The following is a 19,684-nucleotide window of genomic DNA, read 5'->3' as shown; positions in this document are numbered from 1 at the left end:
GGGTAAATGATTTCTATCATGCTAATTTAATGCCTTTATCCAGTAGCAATGTGTGCAGTTACATCCCGCTTTTCTTCTACAAGTAGTGAACCAGTTGTTGTGAAGTACTGCTCATACGTGTGTGGAGGGCCTTATTTTCTTGTAAGAAAATGGGCAGTCCTAATGGGAAGTTATTTGATATTAAAATACAAGGCCAAGGAAAACAGGGATCTATAACCAGTTCTTTTATTGACTTACAGAGAATGGCTCTGGAGATATTCCCTTCAGTACTGTACCTTAGTTTTCCCATCTGTAAAATGGATGTGAGGAGACCGATCTGCTCTTTGACATCTATGGGACAATATTCTATGTGAGAGATATATGTAGTAATAGTAGTAGTAATAGTGGTAGTTGTGGTAGATTCTATTATCAGCTGCTAAGTTGAAATGCCGCAGATGAATCTGTCTCTGCATGTCCATTTCTTAAAAAAATAATAATTCACAAGTGTAGCAAGTTTGGGGTACTATGCTGCAGTCTTGTGATTAGGCACAGAACTAAATGCTAAGAAAACATTCTGCGCTCCTGCTGGGAAGCCCTTCTATTGCTGCGGTGCCTGTAGAGTCTAGTTCTTACTGCAGATCTCAAAAGCAGATGATGTGTGTGGGATTCAACTTGAGACAGTAAGAAATCCTCCATCTGTAGTAACTTCTAGGAGTCTAGCCGTTAGTCTGGTCCCATTAGAGCATGAGTGTTGCTTGTTCGTTGGGAAACAAAATCCCATTAACACTGCAAGAAAAGATATAGGGTCTCAATAAGGTGGCTAGAATAAACCCTGCCACCACCATTCAGAAACTTGCAGAGTAATTAAAAATCCATGAGCCGCTATCCAATGACTAGTTTTCTGCAAACTGTTTGCTGTATCTATTAATATCATCTCTGAATTATATTCATCATGCTCCTGGAACAATGCCAAAGGTACCTCCCTCTTGTAGCCCCAGCCAGCTCCATTTTCCACTCAGTGTCTTTAAGAGGAAGGCTATTTGGGTGGGGGAAGGGATACGCCTGATTCTGATGTGTCCTGTGATGTATCCTGTTTTCCCTCCTTTTCTTTCTATCTTTTGTGTGTTCCAGGGCGCGATCCTCACTACGATGCTAGCAACCCGGAATTTTTCTGGTAGGTAACCCCACTCCAACCAGGTCAATATTCATTTGCTGCCACTTTATTTATTGGATGCTAGCAGTAGGTGGAAAATATGAATGGCCAATGTGATAGGCAGCCTGAAACATGGCTCTGACACTGGTTGGAAAAGCCAGGCCATAGGGCATTTCCATACATGGCTCTAAAAGTGTTTCAGAGTTCCACCTGGAGGGAGACACAGGAAAAGCACACAGGAGAGAGTCCCCCCCCCCCCAATTTACACTCTGGCTCATGTAGATTGGTTTTGCATTTGCATTTCAGATGCAGGAAATGCAGAAGATGAATTTAGTATTACATGAGAACATGCCTTTAGATTGCCCTCCAGACTCCTGCAACAAGCATAAATATATCTGGTGGATTTTTACTGGATACTCAGTAGACAAGGGGCATAGTTGGCACTCGACCATGAAATTCTTCCATCAAGGGTTTCACAGCACATTGCACCTACTGCACTGAACTAACAGATATAATTTGGAAAGCAAAAAAGTTGGGATTGCAGTGGAATCTAATAGTGTGAGTTATGCTGAATAATTAGTGTTCTTGACTTTTGGTTTATTAATGAAGATCAACTACATCATTGCAGAAATTAGTAAGATGAGAAGGGTCCTTCCTAAAGAATTAAACCCCCTGAATTTTGGTAGGGCCTGTATTCAATTTGGTGTTTTGATCTTCCTGGTTACAATGCAACCATTGAGGAGGCCACTACAAAGGACTGGTGAAATTCCCTCATCCTCACAACAGTTAAAGCTGCAGGAGCCCTGCCTAGCGGGACCAGATACAAAAGAGAGCAGGGCTCCTGCAGCTTTAACTCTTGCAGTGAAGAGGGAATTTCATTAGGTTTGCATGCATACAAGTGACACATGCTGAAATCCCCCTTTCAGTACAACTGTTAAAGATACAGGAGCCCTGTCCTCCATTTCATATGGTTACACTAGTTTTAGGTTTTATGGGACTGTTCCAACTAAGCCTTCATGGGGACCTTCCAAGAATGGCTTCCATTTACTGAGATTTTTATTTATTTATTTATTTATTACATTTTTATACCGCCCAATAGACGAAGCTCTCTGGGCCGTTTTTCTTGAAACTAGACCCATGAAAAATTAATGGGGTCATTTGATAGAAATTAAATTTGGTGTGTGGTAAAAAAGAAGAAGATTTGAATTAGCAGATATGTTATAATAGGGAGAATCTGCATATGTTCTTGGAAGACATAGATGGCTTTAAAAGGATTAGTAAAACTTATTGAGGACAGATCTATCAATGGTTGCTCATCATGGTGGCCCCAGTGGACCCTCCATGGTTAGAGGCATAGGGCAGCAGCAGGAGGGAGGGGGATTAGTCTTTAAGCCCTGCTTTAGAGGCTTCGCAAAGTTACCTAGCTGGAAGCAGGATGCTGGACTAGATGGATATTTATTTTAATACATTCTTATGACTTGATTGACCTAGACTGAAGCTTTTTTTAAAAATGGGAACAATTGTTGTGATGGGATATTATGAATCTTAAAATCATTTTTTTTCTGAACAGAAAAGATTTCCATGTAGAGAATGATGTGCTATCTCTACATATAGCATTATAGCTCACCATCCCTTCTATGTGCTTCACTACGTTAGCCTTCCCATGCCTAGGCCAGATCTACACCAAGCAGGATATGAGACTTTGAAAATGGTTTGAAAACTGTATCTGGAGTGCGTCCTTGGCCCCAACAGTTGTCATTATTGTTATAAACCATTTTGAAGCAGTAGTGTAGATCCTGCCCTGGTGCCCTCCAGATGTTTTGAATGTGAACTCCCATTGTCCCCAACCAACATGGCTAATGATCAGGAATGCTAGGAGTTGTAGTCCAAAACAACTGGAGGGCACCAAGGTTGAGGAAGGCCACACTACAGGGTCCATTTAATTCAAAAACATAATCAGTGGTAGCTTCGCACTGTATGCCCATGTAATGAAGCATGCATGTGCAATACTCACATGTGGCCACTGATGCACTGGTTGCATGTTATAAACTTCAGCACTTTAAGTAAGTAGGAAGTGCAGGGTAGAATTTAAAAAATAAATAAATGCCAAAGGGTGGGAAAAGATAATGGAAGAAGCTTAGACAATGTAGACAGGTTGTTTATTGCATGGAGTAAACAAAGCCAAGTGGGTCCGTGAGGAAGTCACTGTGAAAGCCATGAAACTATGTTGGAGATGTATCATAACATTCTTAGTTTACGCTTTTAAAGGACTGTTGCTGTGGAAATGGAGGAGAATTAGTTAATCATCTGAGAATTCTGGGCTTACCACCAAGACCAGAAAATTCAAATCTTTATCTTTTATCGGTTTTCTATCATACATAATTTGAGTAGTTCAGATATTGCAACTAGAGCAGTGATTGTTCCTGACAATTGGGTTATCTGGGCCTTCTGCTCAGGAGCTGTACTCGGGCCAAGTGTGTGTGTGTGTGTGTGTGTGTGTGTGTGTGTGTGTGTGTGCACGCGTGCATGTTTAGCATTCAGAGTCTATTTGAAGGCAACAGCAAGAAGAGGGAGGGATTATGAGTGGGCTGCAGTCCCAGGAGTTCGAGGCTAAGTCTGTGAGAGCGATGGGGCGGGGGGGGGGATTGGGGAAGGTGTCTGCTTTTCATCATTGTCAAAATGTGGGCTGCAGCTGTCAGGATCTCATAATTGTAGCACATGACCCCCACCAGCATGGGGGTCTAAAATTAGCACGCAAGAGAGTCTGAGAGTGAGAAACTTAGACTGGCAAGTGCACGCTGCTCTTATCTACAGTTGAACCATTTAGTGTTCATATCCAAGACCACAAAACGAGGCAGGCAAGCCCAGGAAGGAGAGGGCTGGCAGCATAGGGTGGGATTCAATCCCTAGAGCCATGTAGTTGGAAGATCCGTCAGTCCTCTAGGGAAGAAAGAACTGTCAGAGAATGCTCCTTCAGTTTCCGTCTCTTTCCATTGCTGGCTCTTGTTTTGGTTTCTTTCAAGACTTGGGAGTACAAGAATATAAGTGGCTGTGGCTTTTCTTGCCCACGTGGAAGGATCCTAGTAATCCAGCTTGTGAGCTTCATGGCTTTCTGAGAGAGGCTTCACCCAGAGCTCTGGATTATTGTGAAGTGAGTTTGCTACCAACGGACGAGGCAGTAGCATTGAATTAGATGATCTTCAGTTCCTGTGTCCTGCTGCTCACCCAACTACCCTCATGTTGCTGGTTCTCACTGTGCTGATTCTGACACCATCCCTATTCTTCTTGACGTGGTACTTTTTCTCCACAGGAGGGAAAAGTGGTGGCAACAAAAAGAACGATGGTGTGAAGGTAAGTCCCCCATCCCAACCCCCCATTCCTGGTTCATACAGCCAATAGATTGCCTGTCTTCAGGATGGCAGGAATGGTTCTGCATTGTTGGGTCCCAGCGTGGCCCAGGGCCTTTGCATTAAAGTGTTGCATTGGTGGCTCTCTTGTTTCATCCTCTTCTCATCATAAGAGACATTTTCCCATTCTTTGCATTTCCAACAAGAACGCCAAAGTGAAGAAGAAGAAAACGAAGGTGGAGAAGAAATGACTTTTGTCTAATTTGCAGCTTGCAATGCTTAGATAGTGTAATGGATGCCTCGGCTCATGCTCAATTTGCTTGGTTAATTCATATCCCAGAATGAAAGACAAAAAGAGGGCAGTGAGGAAGACTGTGAGATGAGAGTTGTGGACAACTCAGCAAGGTGTTGAACTTGACCTTTGAGAATGGTCTATTTATCCTAAGAATTCTCCTCCTACTCCTACTTACTTTTCATATATCAGAAGAAAGCTTATGCCTTTCTTCTACTGTCTAAATATTACTACCCCATGTTGCCACTTCAGAGTTCATAGCCCATTCAAATATTTGGGGGCCATGTTGATATAGTCCTCTTGTAGTACTAACTCAGAAGTTACACAATCCTCTTGTAGTATTTGATGTTCTCACAGTACTTGTGTGGATGTGTATTATCTCAGAATTCATCTTAGAGCATGTTCCTGATGCATTCCTCTTTGAATGCATCTTCCTGATGGATAATCTTTCCCTGTGAGGGAAGCTTTTTTATATGGGAACTCCTTCAAATGAATAAGCGCACCCTCCCTGAGAACGTTGAGGTGCTACAGATCTGTGAGACCATTGTACCACATGCCCCCTTGATAGTTTGAATTGGCTCTATGGCATTTCTAATCCTATGCAAGGGGCTGTGACAGGTAAGAAAACCTGAAAGGCACTTCACCTGGAAGAGGGGGAGATGGCATGGGGAGTGAGAGTGAGGATGGCTCTTGGTTTGTTGGCTAATGAGGGCTTTGACTTGGAGTCTCTGAGCAGTGATGAGGAACACAGCAGGCACTTTTTCTTGCAAATAGTTCACTGGGGTTTTATATGAGTCCGCAAATCTGCCATGTTGGCATCATAATTTTCTGGATCATTAAAAACTTGGGATGGCTGAGAAAATGCAGAAGTGTTTTTTTTTTTTATCATCAACTAAAAAATGTGGGGAGAAAGGGGCAAGCCATAAAAACAAAACTGGGAGCACAAGAGCCCCCAACACACCCTAACTCCATGGATCAACAGGTTTTCCCGTTCTCCACTCTGAAATCTTTGTGAAGTTTGAACATGGTGTTGAATGGCTTAGCACTGACATGATAACAATTTTCTTTTCTGAAAGCCAAATGTCAGTGTTCTAGAGAGGAGCCAGTGTGGTGTAGTGGCTAGAGTGTTGGACTGGGAGTCGGGAGATCCGGGTTCTAGTTCCCACTCGGCCATGGAAACCCACTGGGTGACTTTGGGCCAGTCACAGACTCTCAGCCTAACCCACCTCACAGGGTTATTGTTGTGAGGATAAAGTGGAGAGGAGGAGGATTATGTACACCGCCTTGGGTTCCTTGTAGGAAAAAAGGTGGGACATAAATGCAATATTAAAAAATAAATCAACTCAATCCAATTTCCTTTCGGAGACACCCCAGGAGAACCAACTTCCATCCCAGCACTCTCAAGAATGGAGTTTTCCACTTGGCTTTATTGTAAAACTGGCTTCCTTTTAATAGATTCTCATTTCTTTTTTCTTGTTTGGTTTTGCTACTCCTTTTAGTGGGAGAGACAGCTGCTATTTTAAGTATGTGGTATGATAGATTTTGAGGCCTGGTTGTTGACCACATGGTTAATGTGTCTTTCTGATGGGATTCACTGGTTTAACCATCTCATCAGAACAGACTGGTCCCAAAGAAAGAACCAGGTGTTCTTGAAGTACCTTTCCATTCATGACAGCCTGATCATGGAAAGCAAGTTATTGTGCTACCACTTCTTTATGATGTGCCACCCTTTTTTTATGATGGAGTAGATACTAATATACCACTTCTCTAAAGGTGGAAACATGCTATCCATGGAAAATAGAAGGAAAGGGGGGTTCCTTTTCACTAATATGCCCCCATATTTTATTGACAGAAGAGGCTTTCCCCCTCTTTTAACCAGTGGATATACAATAACCTTCACTGCCCTGTTTGATGTCACATTTTGTTACATTGTAAATTAACGCAGTCACTGCCTCATCTCACATCCTGTCATGTCTTAAATTAATAAATTCTCTTCCTTGTGTTGTGTCCTTTTCTTGTATGTCTGTCTTACTTTAATGATGTCACTGCTTTTGTGTTGCATCGTGTTGCGTCTGATGGCTTCTACAATTGCCGTCCAGCATGGTTTCCTAGATAGTTCATTCTCGCATCTTCCTCGGTTCTCAGTGGAGACACCATGCCTCTGAGCCTAGTTGGCACCACCATACATAGCTTAAGAGTTATAGTAGAATCTTCCCCCCTCTCTCTTTTTGTTGGCTTTGGAGAAGAAGCTGTAGAGGGCTAGCTAAGGACATCGTATGATGCAACAAGCAGGGTGAAGTAAAGCAGTGAGGATTATCAATGGCCAGTGGGCATGAATTGCTCTTCATACCACAGTTCCTAGAAAACAACCCTTAATCTCATCAGAGATATGCGTATGTTTGATACCTTTTTATGACGAGTAAGCAGGGAGGTTAAGAGGGAGGCCTATATGTGTGCCTCCTCGTTTACTGTGCCTTTGGTAAGCCTATTTCGATGCTGCATTTTCCAGATTTTATCAAATTCTTGCTGGTTAAACTCTTATCATTGCAGAAATGTTTTGTTCCTGCTTTCTAGCAGCAAAGAAGGATGTTTTCTCATAGTGTAGTTATAAAATCTGGAGATGAAGAAAGAATACAGTAATGAGATATCTTCAGATAAATGTAAAGAGGGCAGAAACAAGCAAAAGTCAAGAAGAAACAAGAAATGAATTGTGGGTGGTGGGGGTAGGGAATAGAGAACTTTTTCAAGCTTTTTTTTTTAAAATTAAACATCTGACATGAGGTGCCTCTCTTTTGATGTATATTAAAGTGCTGTGTCGAGAGAAGTTCATCATGAATCAAAGGGCAAAGTTGTAAATCTTGGATACAGGATTTCTGTGCTACTATGAGATACATAGAATGAGCTGCTCAGGTCATTTCTGCAATGCAAATAAGCTCATTTCCACCATTTGCTATGGTGTTGATGAAAGGCCAGGATGATATGAATCAGGCTCTCTGCTTAGGAAAATTGTAACTGTAATCTGTTGTTTCTTTTATAGTTAGGGATTACCCCTAAGAATCCCCGCCTATGATTTCAGGCAATTTGTCAGGCTTCCTCCCTCTTTTTTCTTCTTTTTTTCTTCCCCAGTGAAAAGTTCCCACATGGTGTTCTGTTTCCCTACATATAGGTAGCTTCTGCTTCAGTAGCCCAAATCTAGAAAAAGAAACTGTTGCTTGCCATGAAATTTGATCTACATCTAATTCTTTTGTATTTTTAAAATTTTTCTTACAATTTTTTTTGGGGGAAAGAACTAATGTGTCCTTTTCAGCTAGAAAGCAAGGCTAATAGCTCTGACATCAGATTTCAATTTCCACCTAAAGCAGATGAGAGCTGTGGCTCACAGGTACCTGAAATCATCCCTGATGTGTGTACAAAAATGCTCTACAGACATGACCTTTGAAGAGTAAATCCATTGTGGAGAGGTTGAAAAGCAATGCATTTCAACTGTAGCAAAGATGCAGATTTAGGGTGCGTCCAGATGAGGCTTTAATGATGCCCTTGACATGCCTCATTCATGGAATTTTACAGGAGAAGGAGTCTGGACATCTTCGTAACCCTCCTGTGTTTTCAATGCGTAACTCTCACATCTTTCCCACCACTTCCATCTTTTCTCTTACTGGAGATCATCTGTTAAGAAAGAAAAGATGAAATAGCTGCACAATGCCTTCCAGACAGAGGATGCCAGGAATCCTCTGCCTAGAAGCACCCTTATATTAGCAAATGGTAGGAGCTGTTCGACATTTAGTACTGTTATCTCTGGATATTTTGATGTCTCATCCCTTAGCAGTTTTTAAAAATGCTTTAGGTGTAAAATATCCTGCCTCACTGAATCAGGTTAGATGATCTCTGATTCTAAACAAACAATTCCAGTCTATTTAGCAAGGAGAGTTTGAAAAGTTAGCATTTCATTTAAATAAGGCTATATTCATGTAATGTTGTGCCCAAGTGAAATTAGTGTGGTGGTTTTAGCTTGATATATAGTGAATATTTATTCAGATCTCAAAACATGATTGATCCACTTGGAAATCATTTCTTGACTTGGATCAGAAAACTGCAGGATTAAGAATGAGATGCCAAGGCTGAGCTTTACTTTCTATCAGGAAATCCAGGTTCATAGGATGCAAAAAATGAGTTGTTCAAATGTAGATGATTGGAAACTGGACAAGGCTGGTTGAATTGTTAATTGTGTAGGGAAGTTAGATTAGAGTGGTTTGCATTGTGGTTGTTTTTCCTTCACCCAAGACATGGAAATCTTGGGTGATTAAGCATCAGCTTAAGCATCAGGTTTATTCACAAAGTCTTCATCTTTCTAGAAGGATCACTACAAGTATCCCAGGGCCCACTGCATCCCATATTCTGCTCTCTTCCTTCTTTCTCACTCTGTGTCTCTTCTTGTCCTATCTCTTCTCCTTGTTTTTCCAGAAAAGAAAGTCAAGTTCCAGCGTTCAGTTAATGGTGAGTGTCCTTTGTCTTCCTCAATGCTGATAATGTTGGGCTTCTCAACATGTTCCAGCCCTCCCTGTTCTTGGGAATCACTTTGAGGTGTGGAAATAAGTAACCCCTTTGGAAAAGCATCTGCCCTACGTGTCCTATTAATAGGAATGGCTGGCACAGAAAGATAGTTGAAGCCCAAAAGCACTGAGAACCTTATTCCAATTTTTAGTGAAAGGTTCTCAATGGAACTTCTCCTTTAGCAGGTCTGCAAGCTGCATCAGTCCAAGGAGCCATGAAAGAAAATGACATCTTATATGGCTCTGCTGGAACTGTACAGTCACAGGGGACCAGACAGCTGGCTTGGCCTTGGTCAATCTGCTGTTTGAGATTACATGTATCATGTAAATAAGCCTCTGGTGGGATGAACTAGTGGCTCTAGTCCAGCCACCAGAGTTGTCTTGCTGAGAAACCTGGAGAGTAAATGGCTCCCTTTCTCTGTGTTAATTTGTGTACCCGTTGGCTGTTTATGGAAGGAGTTGTGTGTCAGCCTTTGATGGTCCTTGTGGGTCTTGGAAGCCCTCTCTGTTTTACTGTACATTTCTTTCTTTACTATGCGGTCACTGTGGTCTCTTTCACTCCTGCACAATCTCCCTCACTCTCTCATCCTAGCTCCCTCTCTTTGTTAATTTGTACATTCCTCTCCTGATTGTACAGTCAACATGGTGTCTTTCACCCCTACACAGCCCCTCTTGGCCCTCTGAGTTGTAGTTGTAGGAGACTTTAAGATCCTCATTCCTGCTAGATCTATCTTTGTACATCAGTGTAGTAGACTAGGTGAATCCAATTCTGCACGATTTTTTACAGTGAGACCTCCTGCTCAGTCATGGTTGTAAGATTTAAGACAGGGCAAGTGTTACAGCTGCAAAACAAGAGCCGTTGTTATTGATTAGTGGTTTTATCTGATACTTACCTGTTTTTTATCCCTTTGCAGTGATTGGTGCTATTGGGGTAGAACTTGGGTGATGGGTTACCAAATGGTCAGGATCTTTCTGAAACCCTCCCACCACACATATATACACAATTGGGGTGGGTCTTATTTTGCTTCTGTCCTCTCCATTCTTTGTTCAGGAATCTTCAGAGAGTACAAACACCACCATTGAAGATGAAGACACCAAAGGTACAGTATAAGGTTTTGGAAGAAGAGGTACAAAACTGAATCTGAAGCATGACCCTTTTTGGTCAAGGACCTTTAATAAGCATGCACTGTTCATTCATATTTCACAAACAGGTTATCAAGAATATGAACCCCTATGCAATTCTCAATGTCAGTCTCAATGTCAGCTGTTTACAAAAATGTTTTCAAACTAGGAAGTTTAATATTTTGGCCCTTCTTAAGCGAAACAGAACTTTCCCTATGCTTTATAGTTAGCTCAACAGAATTAGCTGTCAGTAAAAAAAGTTCTACTAATCATAATAAGGTTAAATTGACTATAAAATTTTAAAACTGAATATTTAATTGTGAAATTGGAATAAGAATCTATTTTGTTAAGAGAAAGAAAATGGCTGTGATGAGTTGATCCCCAGATACAGAGATTGAAGTTTCATTATAATTAATCCCATGTAAATCTGTCTGCAACGCACAGCATTTTTTTCTGAAGAATAATACTGCTATCTTGATTACCATTTGTGAATTAGAACTTATTCATACTGTTGCATGTTTGCTGATCTTAGAGTTCAGATTCCTGTGGTAATATCTGCAACTAGGAAACACGTGGGATGGATGAACCATTCACTGAACTTCGGCTGTTGGGTGGTATAGAAATGAAATAAAATCATCATCATCATCATCATCATCATCATCATCATCATCAAACTTCACCCTCCGTTGCATCGCTGCTGTGGTGGATGGCTATACTGATTTGGGTACTCCACTTGCTCTGCCCGCCACATGTGGTTCCCCGTTGTACATGTCACCATTGTGGCATGGATATCAAACTACATTAAGGTGGCAACCATGCCACAGCTTTTAAGTATGAAACAGATGCTTTATCTTGATCAAACTGAAACACCACAGAGGTTAAATGGCTGATATGCTTCAGAAAGGGTATATGGGCACTCCAACAATCATTCATAATTGTCTTCTGACCATAAGCAAAAGGAGCTCTTGCCTTCTTCTGAAGAAAACATGGAAGTTCTGTGGTGGAGAGGAGCTGAAGAGGTGGAATAATAACTGTGGAGATGTGATGACAGAGAGGGCCAGGGGACAAGTCTGGGGAACTCAAGCTGGCCTCGTTTTAGGAGCAGACAGGCTGAGAGATTGTTTTGGGAAGAGACTTCCAGGCCCAGGTTTAGTGTGGTGGGGAAAAGGATTGCACACCAGCATCAACCTGAAGGAGTGAACACAGATATAGGACGAAAATGAGGGTCTAGCATCTAGACAGACATTTTCCTACCATATCCTTATTCACCTTTTATCTTATCTTTTATCTTAAAGTAAGTTCCTTGATTTCCCCCTCCCTCTCCTATGGGTCCTCCTGAGCCCCTACTATAGTTTGCTGAGAATTTTCTGAATATTAATATCATAAATAACCTTTTCAGATGTTCTGTTGATATCTTTTTGGCAGTGTTTGAGTACGCTGATTCTTTTACTCACCTGGCAAACATTGACTGTTTTCTTTCTCTTTCCCATCTTCTCCACCATGTCTCTGGAAAATCTTTCTTGATCACCTTGTTAAATCACCCTTTGGGAAGAACCTGAGGAAGGCCTGCCTGCTTGACAGAGCCAGTGTTCCAATAATAGCTTGGGAAATCATTTCTCAGTGTTAATTAGTAAAGTCTCCCCAAATGAAAAGAACTCATCTGCTATGGAGATGGACTTTGGCCTGACATTAAAGTTAATTGAAAATTTGCCTCTCTGGGAATAGCTCATGAGGGAAAGTATCTGTGTGTGTAGTGAAAATTAATACTTAAATGACTGAAAAACTGCAGGTGAGGAAAGGCTTTCCAGCTACACACATTTTAGTATTAACTCTTTGTTATGTGATGGTCTGACAACTTTATTCAAAGAAACAACTATGATCTTATTAACTTCTTTCAGTGCTTCCCGATGAGGCCTTTATTGTGCAATCACCCACCTCAAACATGGACTTTTACAGGGTGGCTTCCAGATTTCATCATCTTCCCTTTGTAACCAACCCATGTTTTCTCACTGCTTCTGACTTTTTCACACACACACAAAAGTCAGGGACAAAGAGGCAGAATAATGCAAGGCCTTTTGATTGATAGCATTAGGAGCTGTCTCTGGAACCAACCATTGCCTCTTTAGCATAAGGAAGTATTAGTATTAGTATTATTTGTTACATTTATATACCATGCCGTAGCCAAAGCTTTCTGGGTGGTTTACAAAGACTAAAATATTGAACATTTAACAAAACAGATAGACAAAATTTTAAACCCATAAAAACATAAAACAGATAATACACAAAGACAATATCTGTTTAAATAGATATTGATCTGGGTTCAGTTAGAAAGCTTAATATATGCTGTTAAATGTCTGGGAGAAGAGAAAAGTGTTGACCTGGTGCTAAAAAGATAGCAATGTTGGCACCAGGTGAGCCTCATCAGGAAGATTGATCCATAACTGGGGGGTCACCAGTGAAAAGGCACCACAATACATCCATATTTCAGCCTGATTAATAAGTACAATGGAATTACTTTCCATAGTCATTAGGAAGATCCAGTTCACTGAATACATTGCTGGATTTTGAGGGATTTTAGCTCCTTCAGATCCAGCAAAAAATAGAGGTGAGGAAACAGGACAGAAAAGAGACTTCCTGAATTCTGTATTGTCTTCTAGCCTCCTAGGCCGTTTCTACACCTGCCTTTTTCCCCAGGGATCATCCCGGGATCATCCCTGTGCATGCAAATGACACACAGGGGATCCCGGGAGCAGGCAGGGATGAGCTCTCCATTTTCCTGGGATAATCCTTTAGTGCAGAAAGGGCTCTAGTTGATAAAAGAGGAGAAAGGAAGGGCTCTTTAGGTTTGTTGTTCAAACTTAAAACACTTACACTTTTAAAGGCAGGTGAAAGCAACTTGAGGGACTTGATTTAGCATGTTGCCTCATTCTTTTGACTGGGGGAAAAGCACAAAGAGGCTGTTGATATTTTGCTGCAGCCCCCAGTTTCTAACAGAAAGATCCCATTGAACCATACAGCCACTATTTAATGGCTGCCCTTTCAGGAATAATAATCTATGCAAACATGGCACAAAGACATCAGTAATTTGTTCACAAGGGTTTAGGGGCCAACAACATATAAGTAAATGTAACTGAGCCCAACACTTTTTTTAAAGAAGAAGAAGAGCGATTTGTGTGTGGGTAGATTTTGAGTACAGAAGGGTGGGAGAATTAGTGCTTAACTCTTGTCCTGGCTGTTGTTGCCCAGTTCTCCAAATTGCCATCCCCTAAAAATGCATATTTACTTGTGTTTTGAACCCTGTTATGGGGAGCAATTTGTACTGAAGAAATGGTGGGAAGAAAAGAGGTAATGCACCCTCAACCCCACATATATACTAGCCTATTCAATCCTTTCCAAATGGTAACAGTTGCTTTTTTAAAACAACACCACCACAAATATATATTTGACATTGAGGATAATATAAGTGGAGCTGTGTGCAAGTGGCCTCTTAAAATTCTCCATCCTATCTGTGGGCAGAGAAGTTGGGTGGAAAATTTCACTGAAGAGAAATTCTCCAACAATTTCTCACAGGTAGGCATCACCATTGGCAAGGGTTGTAGAATTTATTTATTTATTAATTACATTTCTATACCGCCCAATAGCCGGAGCTCTCTGGGCGGTTCAAAACCCAGCCTTTTTCTACTTGTTCTTTAGCCAACTCTCTACTGGTGCTAATGGAAGATGTCCTGGAATTAATAGGGAAGCAATGCCATACATGGGTGATGATGGGATGACAATCCCACAGCTACATTCTCATTCTGCACTGATAACATAAGAAGCCCTGTTCGTGTGTATCCTCTGTTTGTATGGTCAGAGATATCCTTCCAATCAGAATGCTGCTGCTGGCATACAAAATACACACTCAAATTGGGCAACCTGGATGAGCAGTGTTTGCATCTTTGACCAGAGAGACATTCGTTCTGATGGTCTTGTCCATGCCACCCTGGACAACATAGATGACACTTCCCACCATGCAAAGGGGCACATATGCACAGGGGGGATACCACCATATCTATTTTAATAATAGTCCTCAGTGACATGAAAGGTCTGTAGCTCAGTGGTAGAGCACACACTTTGCAAGTAGAAGGTCATCGGTTCAATCCCTGGTGTCTCCAGGAAGCTGTCTTCATGGTGCCAAGTTGGCGCCACGTTCCCCCTAAACCCCACGCTTTCACTCTTGTAGAGTTGTGCCAGATAATCCCCATACCAAGGAGCTAGGGAAAGGAGGAGGAAGAGGAGGCAGTGGCAGCTTGGGGGAAGAAAACAAACTGTTCTTCCCCCTACCAGCAAGGCAGTATCCATTCTTTCACTGGCCCAGTCCCTGCCCAAGCAGATGGTGACAGTTAGGGGTCATCATCTGCCGGAACCCACAGAGTGGCTATGGAGTGGTTCCAGAGCTAGGACAGACCAGCAGAAGAGCTGGGCTGCCTTTGCTCTGGCTCAAAACGTCAGGTAAGTTCCTGACTTTTCAGCTGTGCATCTTCACTTCTTTGCCCTGGGGTAGCTTCAAATCTAACTGACGCGGTGCAGCTTCGGAGCTACCTTGGGGCAAAGAAGACATCAAGACAGCACCCAGGTAAGGCTTGAAAAACTCATGCTTGAAATCCCAGAGAGCCATTGCTGCCAGTCAGTGTCAACAATACTGGGCTTGATGGGCCATTGGTCTGACTCAGTGTTAGGCAGCTCCTTACATTCCTATGTTCCTATGGCGTCTTAGTAATAAAAGTGTCATTCACACATGCATGGCAGGAAACGTCACCAAAAGAGACAGCAACAAACACTATCCCAGCTGAGCCGCTCTTACTGAAATGCTTTTGTTATAATTTGAATGTCATTAGGCACTTCCTTCACTACAAACTAAGTACAGCCCACTGAACTTGACTTTGTCCTCATGCTTTCCATTAGAAGCGGAAAACCAAATAATTCCTTTCAAAGTCTCCCTCACTCTAGGGAGTATCCTTTTCCAGTTGTTTTTATAATATTTCCATCTCTTAAGCCCTTCCTTTCTTTCAAGTCAGAATGTCCAGGGCTGACTGTACTCAGAACTAAAAATTGATAATTTAAACTTCTGAACACAGGCAATCCAAATCCGGTACCAAGAAAGTTGGGTTCTGGAGCTTGTATACATTATGCAAATGTAATGAATTTTCAATTCTTTTCTTACTTTGCATAATTTATACTGCAGTTTTTGTTACTTTACATAGTTTATTCTAGTTTTAGTAGTTATGGGAGGGAGAAAAATACTACTTATTATACTACTCAAGCTACTTATTCAGCTACTTGTCAAACTGCTGAGATATCAAGGCATAGTCCCAAAGACTTTCAAACATATCTTCACAGCAATAAGGACTGACATTTTCCAAAAGATGAATTATATGTCCACTACCACAACATGTGTTCCAGAGAACTGTACAGTCATGAGAGTGTCTTTTCTGACTTCCTGTTTATATTCAATATTTTCACTATCTCTTCTATTTATTTATTTTAAAACCTGACAGTACGGAAACAGGAAATCATTAAGGTGACGGAGCAGCTGATTGAAGCAATAAGCAATGGGGACTTTGAGTCTTACACGTGAGTGTACCCACTGGGTGTTTTGCTTTTAAGGGGGTGGGAAAGGAACCTACTACTGAGCTGGCCCAGTGTGTAGTAGTGTGGTAGTAAAACCTCCAAATGGCCTTAACTGTGAAAAACAGCCTGGTGCTGCTGTCCAGTTTTGAAATGCCAGTTTTCTCTGAAGATAAGCAAGCTGGTGGATTTCTTTAATGAATATACAAAGCACAGCTAGGAATTAATTTCAAGAACTTCTGTTTTTCATTTCTGTGTTCATCTTAAACCACTATGTCATTATTAGCTTCTATCATAATTAAAATAGATGGATTTCTTTTGCAGTTTGGCCAAGGATAAATTACAACTATTAATAGTGAGCAAGCATGCATACGCCTGGATTCCTGGCTTAAAGGACAAACAGCATGGATTTATTGATGAAGAATAGAGGCTATAGAGATGGCTTTTCTTCTGTCTACCTGAAGGGTCTTTTCAAAACACATATATAAATAAAACCAAGTTCTAGCTGTATATATAACCAGATAGCATCGTAAATTCATTGAATTTCACCTTTCTTTGTTAGATCTCAGCATAGCTTTGAAATTGTTAACACCAACTCACTCAAGCTTAACCAGATAAAGAGTGCTTCCACCATTGACTTACACCATTTTGAGTTTTCTTCTCTTTTGTTGTGTGGAAACGAGTGTTCCCTAATTGTCTTCCTGACTAGTTGACTTTCTGAAGCTCATGTCATCGTGGCCACTTTTCCTAGAGAAAATCTGATGGTATGACAAAAGCATCGGATTAGTTTTGTTCTCAGTAGGATGAGATGTTTCTTGGAAACAAAGCAATGTGTAGGGCAAGTGTACTTATGTCAAAAAGATAAAGAACAGCAAAGATCAATGGCAGTGGTGGTGGGCTATTGGTAGAATCCTAAACATATTTGTTATGGGGAAAACTCTCAATGGTAAAAATGCGTAGGTGTGGACTGCTTGTTTTTGTTGGAATATAGAAGATTCCATTAGAAGTTAGCCCATCAGCAGGAGGCTCTTATAGATGCTTTCCTTAATGCGCCAAAATAATCTCTTCTGCAATTTATTGGAAATGCTTGCCACCTCTTGCTCTCCAAAATCCAGAAGCCATAGAGATACATATGGCTTATACAGCCACAGGCCAAGAAGTGGAGAAGATAATTAGGGCTGCATCACACCAGTGTTTTATCGCACTCTCGTCATGCCTGGTTTGTGGTTTTGCAGCACAGCACTCAGGTGACGCTGTGCCTGTCCTGCAGACACCCCACCTCTTCCCCCCACTTTTTTGTGTTTTCCTAGAATGGGGAAGGTCTGAATTATTTTCCCCAAATGGAATTAAAATGCCCTTCGGCCCCTGTGTAGTGCTGTCCTCTCACTATTTCCTTCGTTTTGGGCGTGTGCTTTGAAGGGAGAGCTTGCTGATGAAAGGAGTGGGGCGGTTCTCCTCCTCCAGCACCATGTTGAACGAACGGACTTGTTTTGAGTCGGTTGAATGGACTTTTATTGCTCCAACCCTGCAGAAATGGAGCCCAGCCAATGAAACATTAGGTTGGTAAATTTCTAGACAACAAAGCCAGAGCAAGGGGGGGAAAGAACCTACGCCCATCACATTGTTACAACCAATGAACTAGTAGCGGAAGGAGAAGGGGCAGGGCATGGTGGAGTGGAAGAGCAAACAAGCAAAAGGGAGGTTTCATCAGTATAGTGTGATACCACAAACCCACGTGAAAGAGGTCATTAGCTTGATGCACTAAGGAAACGGAACTAGAAATTACGGAGACAAACCAGGGGGGAAAATAGGTGTGATGGAGCCCTTAAGCAGGTCACTGAGTGCAGTAAGCATTAGGAGAGAATGAGGCAGCATTTTTAAAATAAAATAAGATATTAAGATAAAGAAATTAAGCCTTTGAATTTCCTAGATTGGTTAATTTTATTCATTGCACATTCACAGGGATGAGAAATGTTACTAAATAAAGACAATGAAGTAACTTTACTTCTCTTTTTCTCATCCTCCACCTGTCTCTCTCTTTTCATGGACTTCTCCAGAAAAATGTGTGACCCCGGGATGACTGCTTTTGAACCAGAGGCTCTAGGGAACCTGGTGGAAGGGCTGGATTTCCATCGATTCTACTTTGAAAACTGTAAGAACCTTCTGGCTTTGCAAATGATCATCTGACTCTGAAATCAGAACATAAATATTTCCATACTAGGTCACTGCACCACACCAGCCCATCTAGCTCAATGCCCAATCTCTAACTAGAGCCAGTGTAAATCCATCATAATAAAGTGTGAAAGAGGCTTGGAGGTATATATGGGATTTTCTTTCCTGTCATTTACCCAAATCCCAGCTGTTAGAAGTTGAAAGACTCCTTGACCAAGAAATGTCACCTTATAACTCTTTTGGCTGGCAGAAATTGATGGACCAATCTCCACTAAATTTATCTAAACTCTTTTTAAGCTTTCTGAAAAGAGAAGGTTAACGTGGCTGAGCCAGCATATATATATTTAGGGCTCAGTATATATTCTGCATGCCTACTGCTCAAGGTTTAAGTGTTGGGATCACCTGCTAGAATGGATCTCAGGTATCTGTCTGGTAAACACCTCTGTCTATGAGGCACTGGAAACCCACCGCTCACTACCAGTCAGAATAAACCATGCCCAGCTTTAAAGGGCAGTAATTGAATTCAGTATAAATTGGCATAAACATTAATTGCTTTACCGCTTAATCATTCTCAAAGTTTCAGACAAAATCATAAATGACTGAAAGCAGAATGGATGTTTTCATTTTCGAATGTGTGCTGGATGGTTTACACAATTTCTGAAAGTTTTAAAGAGGGCTCTCATTCCCGCTTAAACTTGATGCGATCATAAATTTGAAACAAGCCTAGATAAATGCATCACCTATGCCTATTTTTCTGGTTGCTACAATTATTTTCTGAAGATGAGAGATCTCCCAGTTAAAGAAGCAAGGAGCAGACTGCATTGACTTCACTGGCTTTTCTTTCCACTCCCAGTATGGTCCAGAAACAGCAAGCCGGTGCACACTACTATTCTGAACCCACATATCCACTTAATGGGAGATGAGTCCGCCTGTATTGCTTACATCCGCATCACACAGTATGTTGACACAAGTGGGATCCCTCGCACTGCACAGTCTGAGGAGACCCGAATCTGGCACCGCCGGGATGGCAAATGGCAAATTGTTCACTTTCACAGATCTGGAGCACCTTCTGTTTTACCACAGTAAGTGAATCCCCACCTACAGTGACAATCCCTCTCAGATCCTCTTTTGGCGTACCGATGGAAATGGATAGGGAGCGAGTTCTACCTTTAAAGGTGGCCTAAAAAACTTGTAAAACAAATACATAAATAAAATTCCGCAGTGTAAATAGAGGTGCAAGGGTAAAAAATAAGGTTAGAAGACAGTGGAAGAAAAGAGCGGCAGTCAAGGCTAAATGTAAAGCCCCTGCCGACATCTGGTTTGTTTTGAATATATATTGCAACCAAGTCAAAGTCTTCATGAAAGGGTTTTATGTAAAATATCACAAAACAGGTTATTCACCTGAGCCTTGAACAACAATGTGACAACAATGCACTCATGTATTAAAGCGTTCAATTACAAG

At 41.4% G+C, this 19,684-nt stretch overlaps 1 protein-coding gene across 2 annotated transcripts in view; it reads left to right on the top strand.

The window, feature by feature from the left end:
- CAMK2A (calcium/calmodulin dependent protein kinase II alpha) overlaps positions 1 to 19,308 on the top strand; it is a 134,347-nt gene extending 115,039 nt beyond the window's left edge. The window contains exons 12-18 of one of the 2 annotated variants that reach the window (XM_063120885.1): positions 1,111 to 1,153; positions 4,443 to 4,483; positions 9,233 to 9,265; positions 10,373 to 10,421; positions 15,981 to 16,056; positions 18,108 to 18,202; positions 19,076 to 19,308. In XM_063120885.1, the coding sequence (XP_062976955.1) occupies positions 1,111 to 1,153; positions 4,443 to 4,483; positions 9,233 to 9,265; positions 10,373 to 10,421; positions 15,981 to 16,056; positions 18,108 to 18,202; positions 19,076 to 19,308 (570 nt within the window). The remainder of the gene's footprint in view (positions 1 to 1,110; positions 1,154 to 4,442; positions 4,484 to 9,232; positions 9,266 to 10,372; positions 10,422 to 15,980; positions 16,057 to 18,107; positions 18,203 to 19,075) is intronic. The other variant, XM_063120884.1, reaches the window with a different exon arrangement.
- The last annotated feature ends 376 nt before the right edge of the window (positions 19,309 to 19,684 follow it).

This window comes from Elgaria multicarinata, chromosome 3, assembly GCF_023053635.1.
Source record: "Elgaria multicarinata webbii isolate HBS135686 ecotype San Diego chromosome 3, rElgMul1.1.pri, whole genome shotgun sequence".
Lineage (NCBI taxonomy): Eukaryota > Metazoa > Chordata > Lepidosauria > Squamata > Anguidae > Elgaria > Elgaria multicarinata.
The sequence above is the reverse complement of the archived record's forward strand: the minus strand, read 5'-3'. Positions and strand labels throughout refer to the sequence as shown.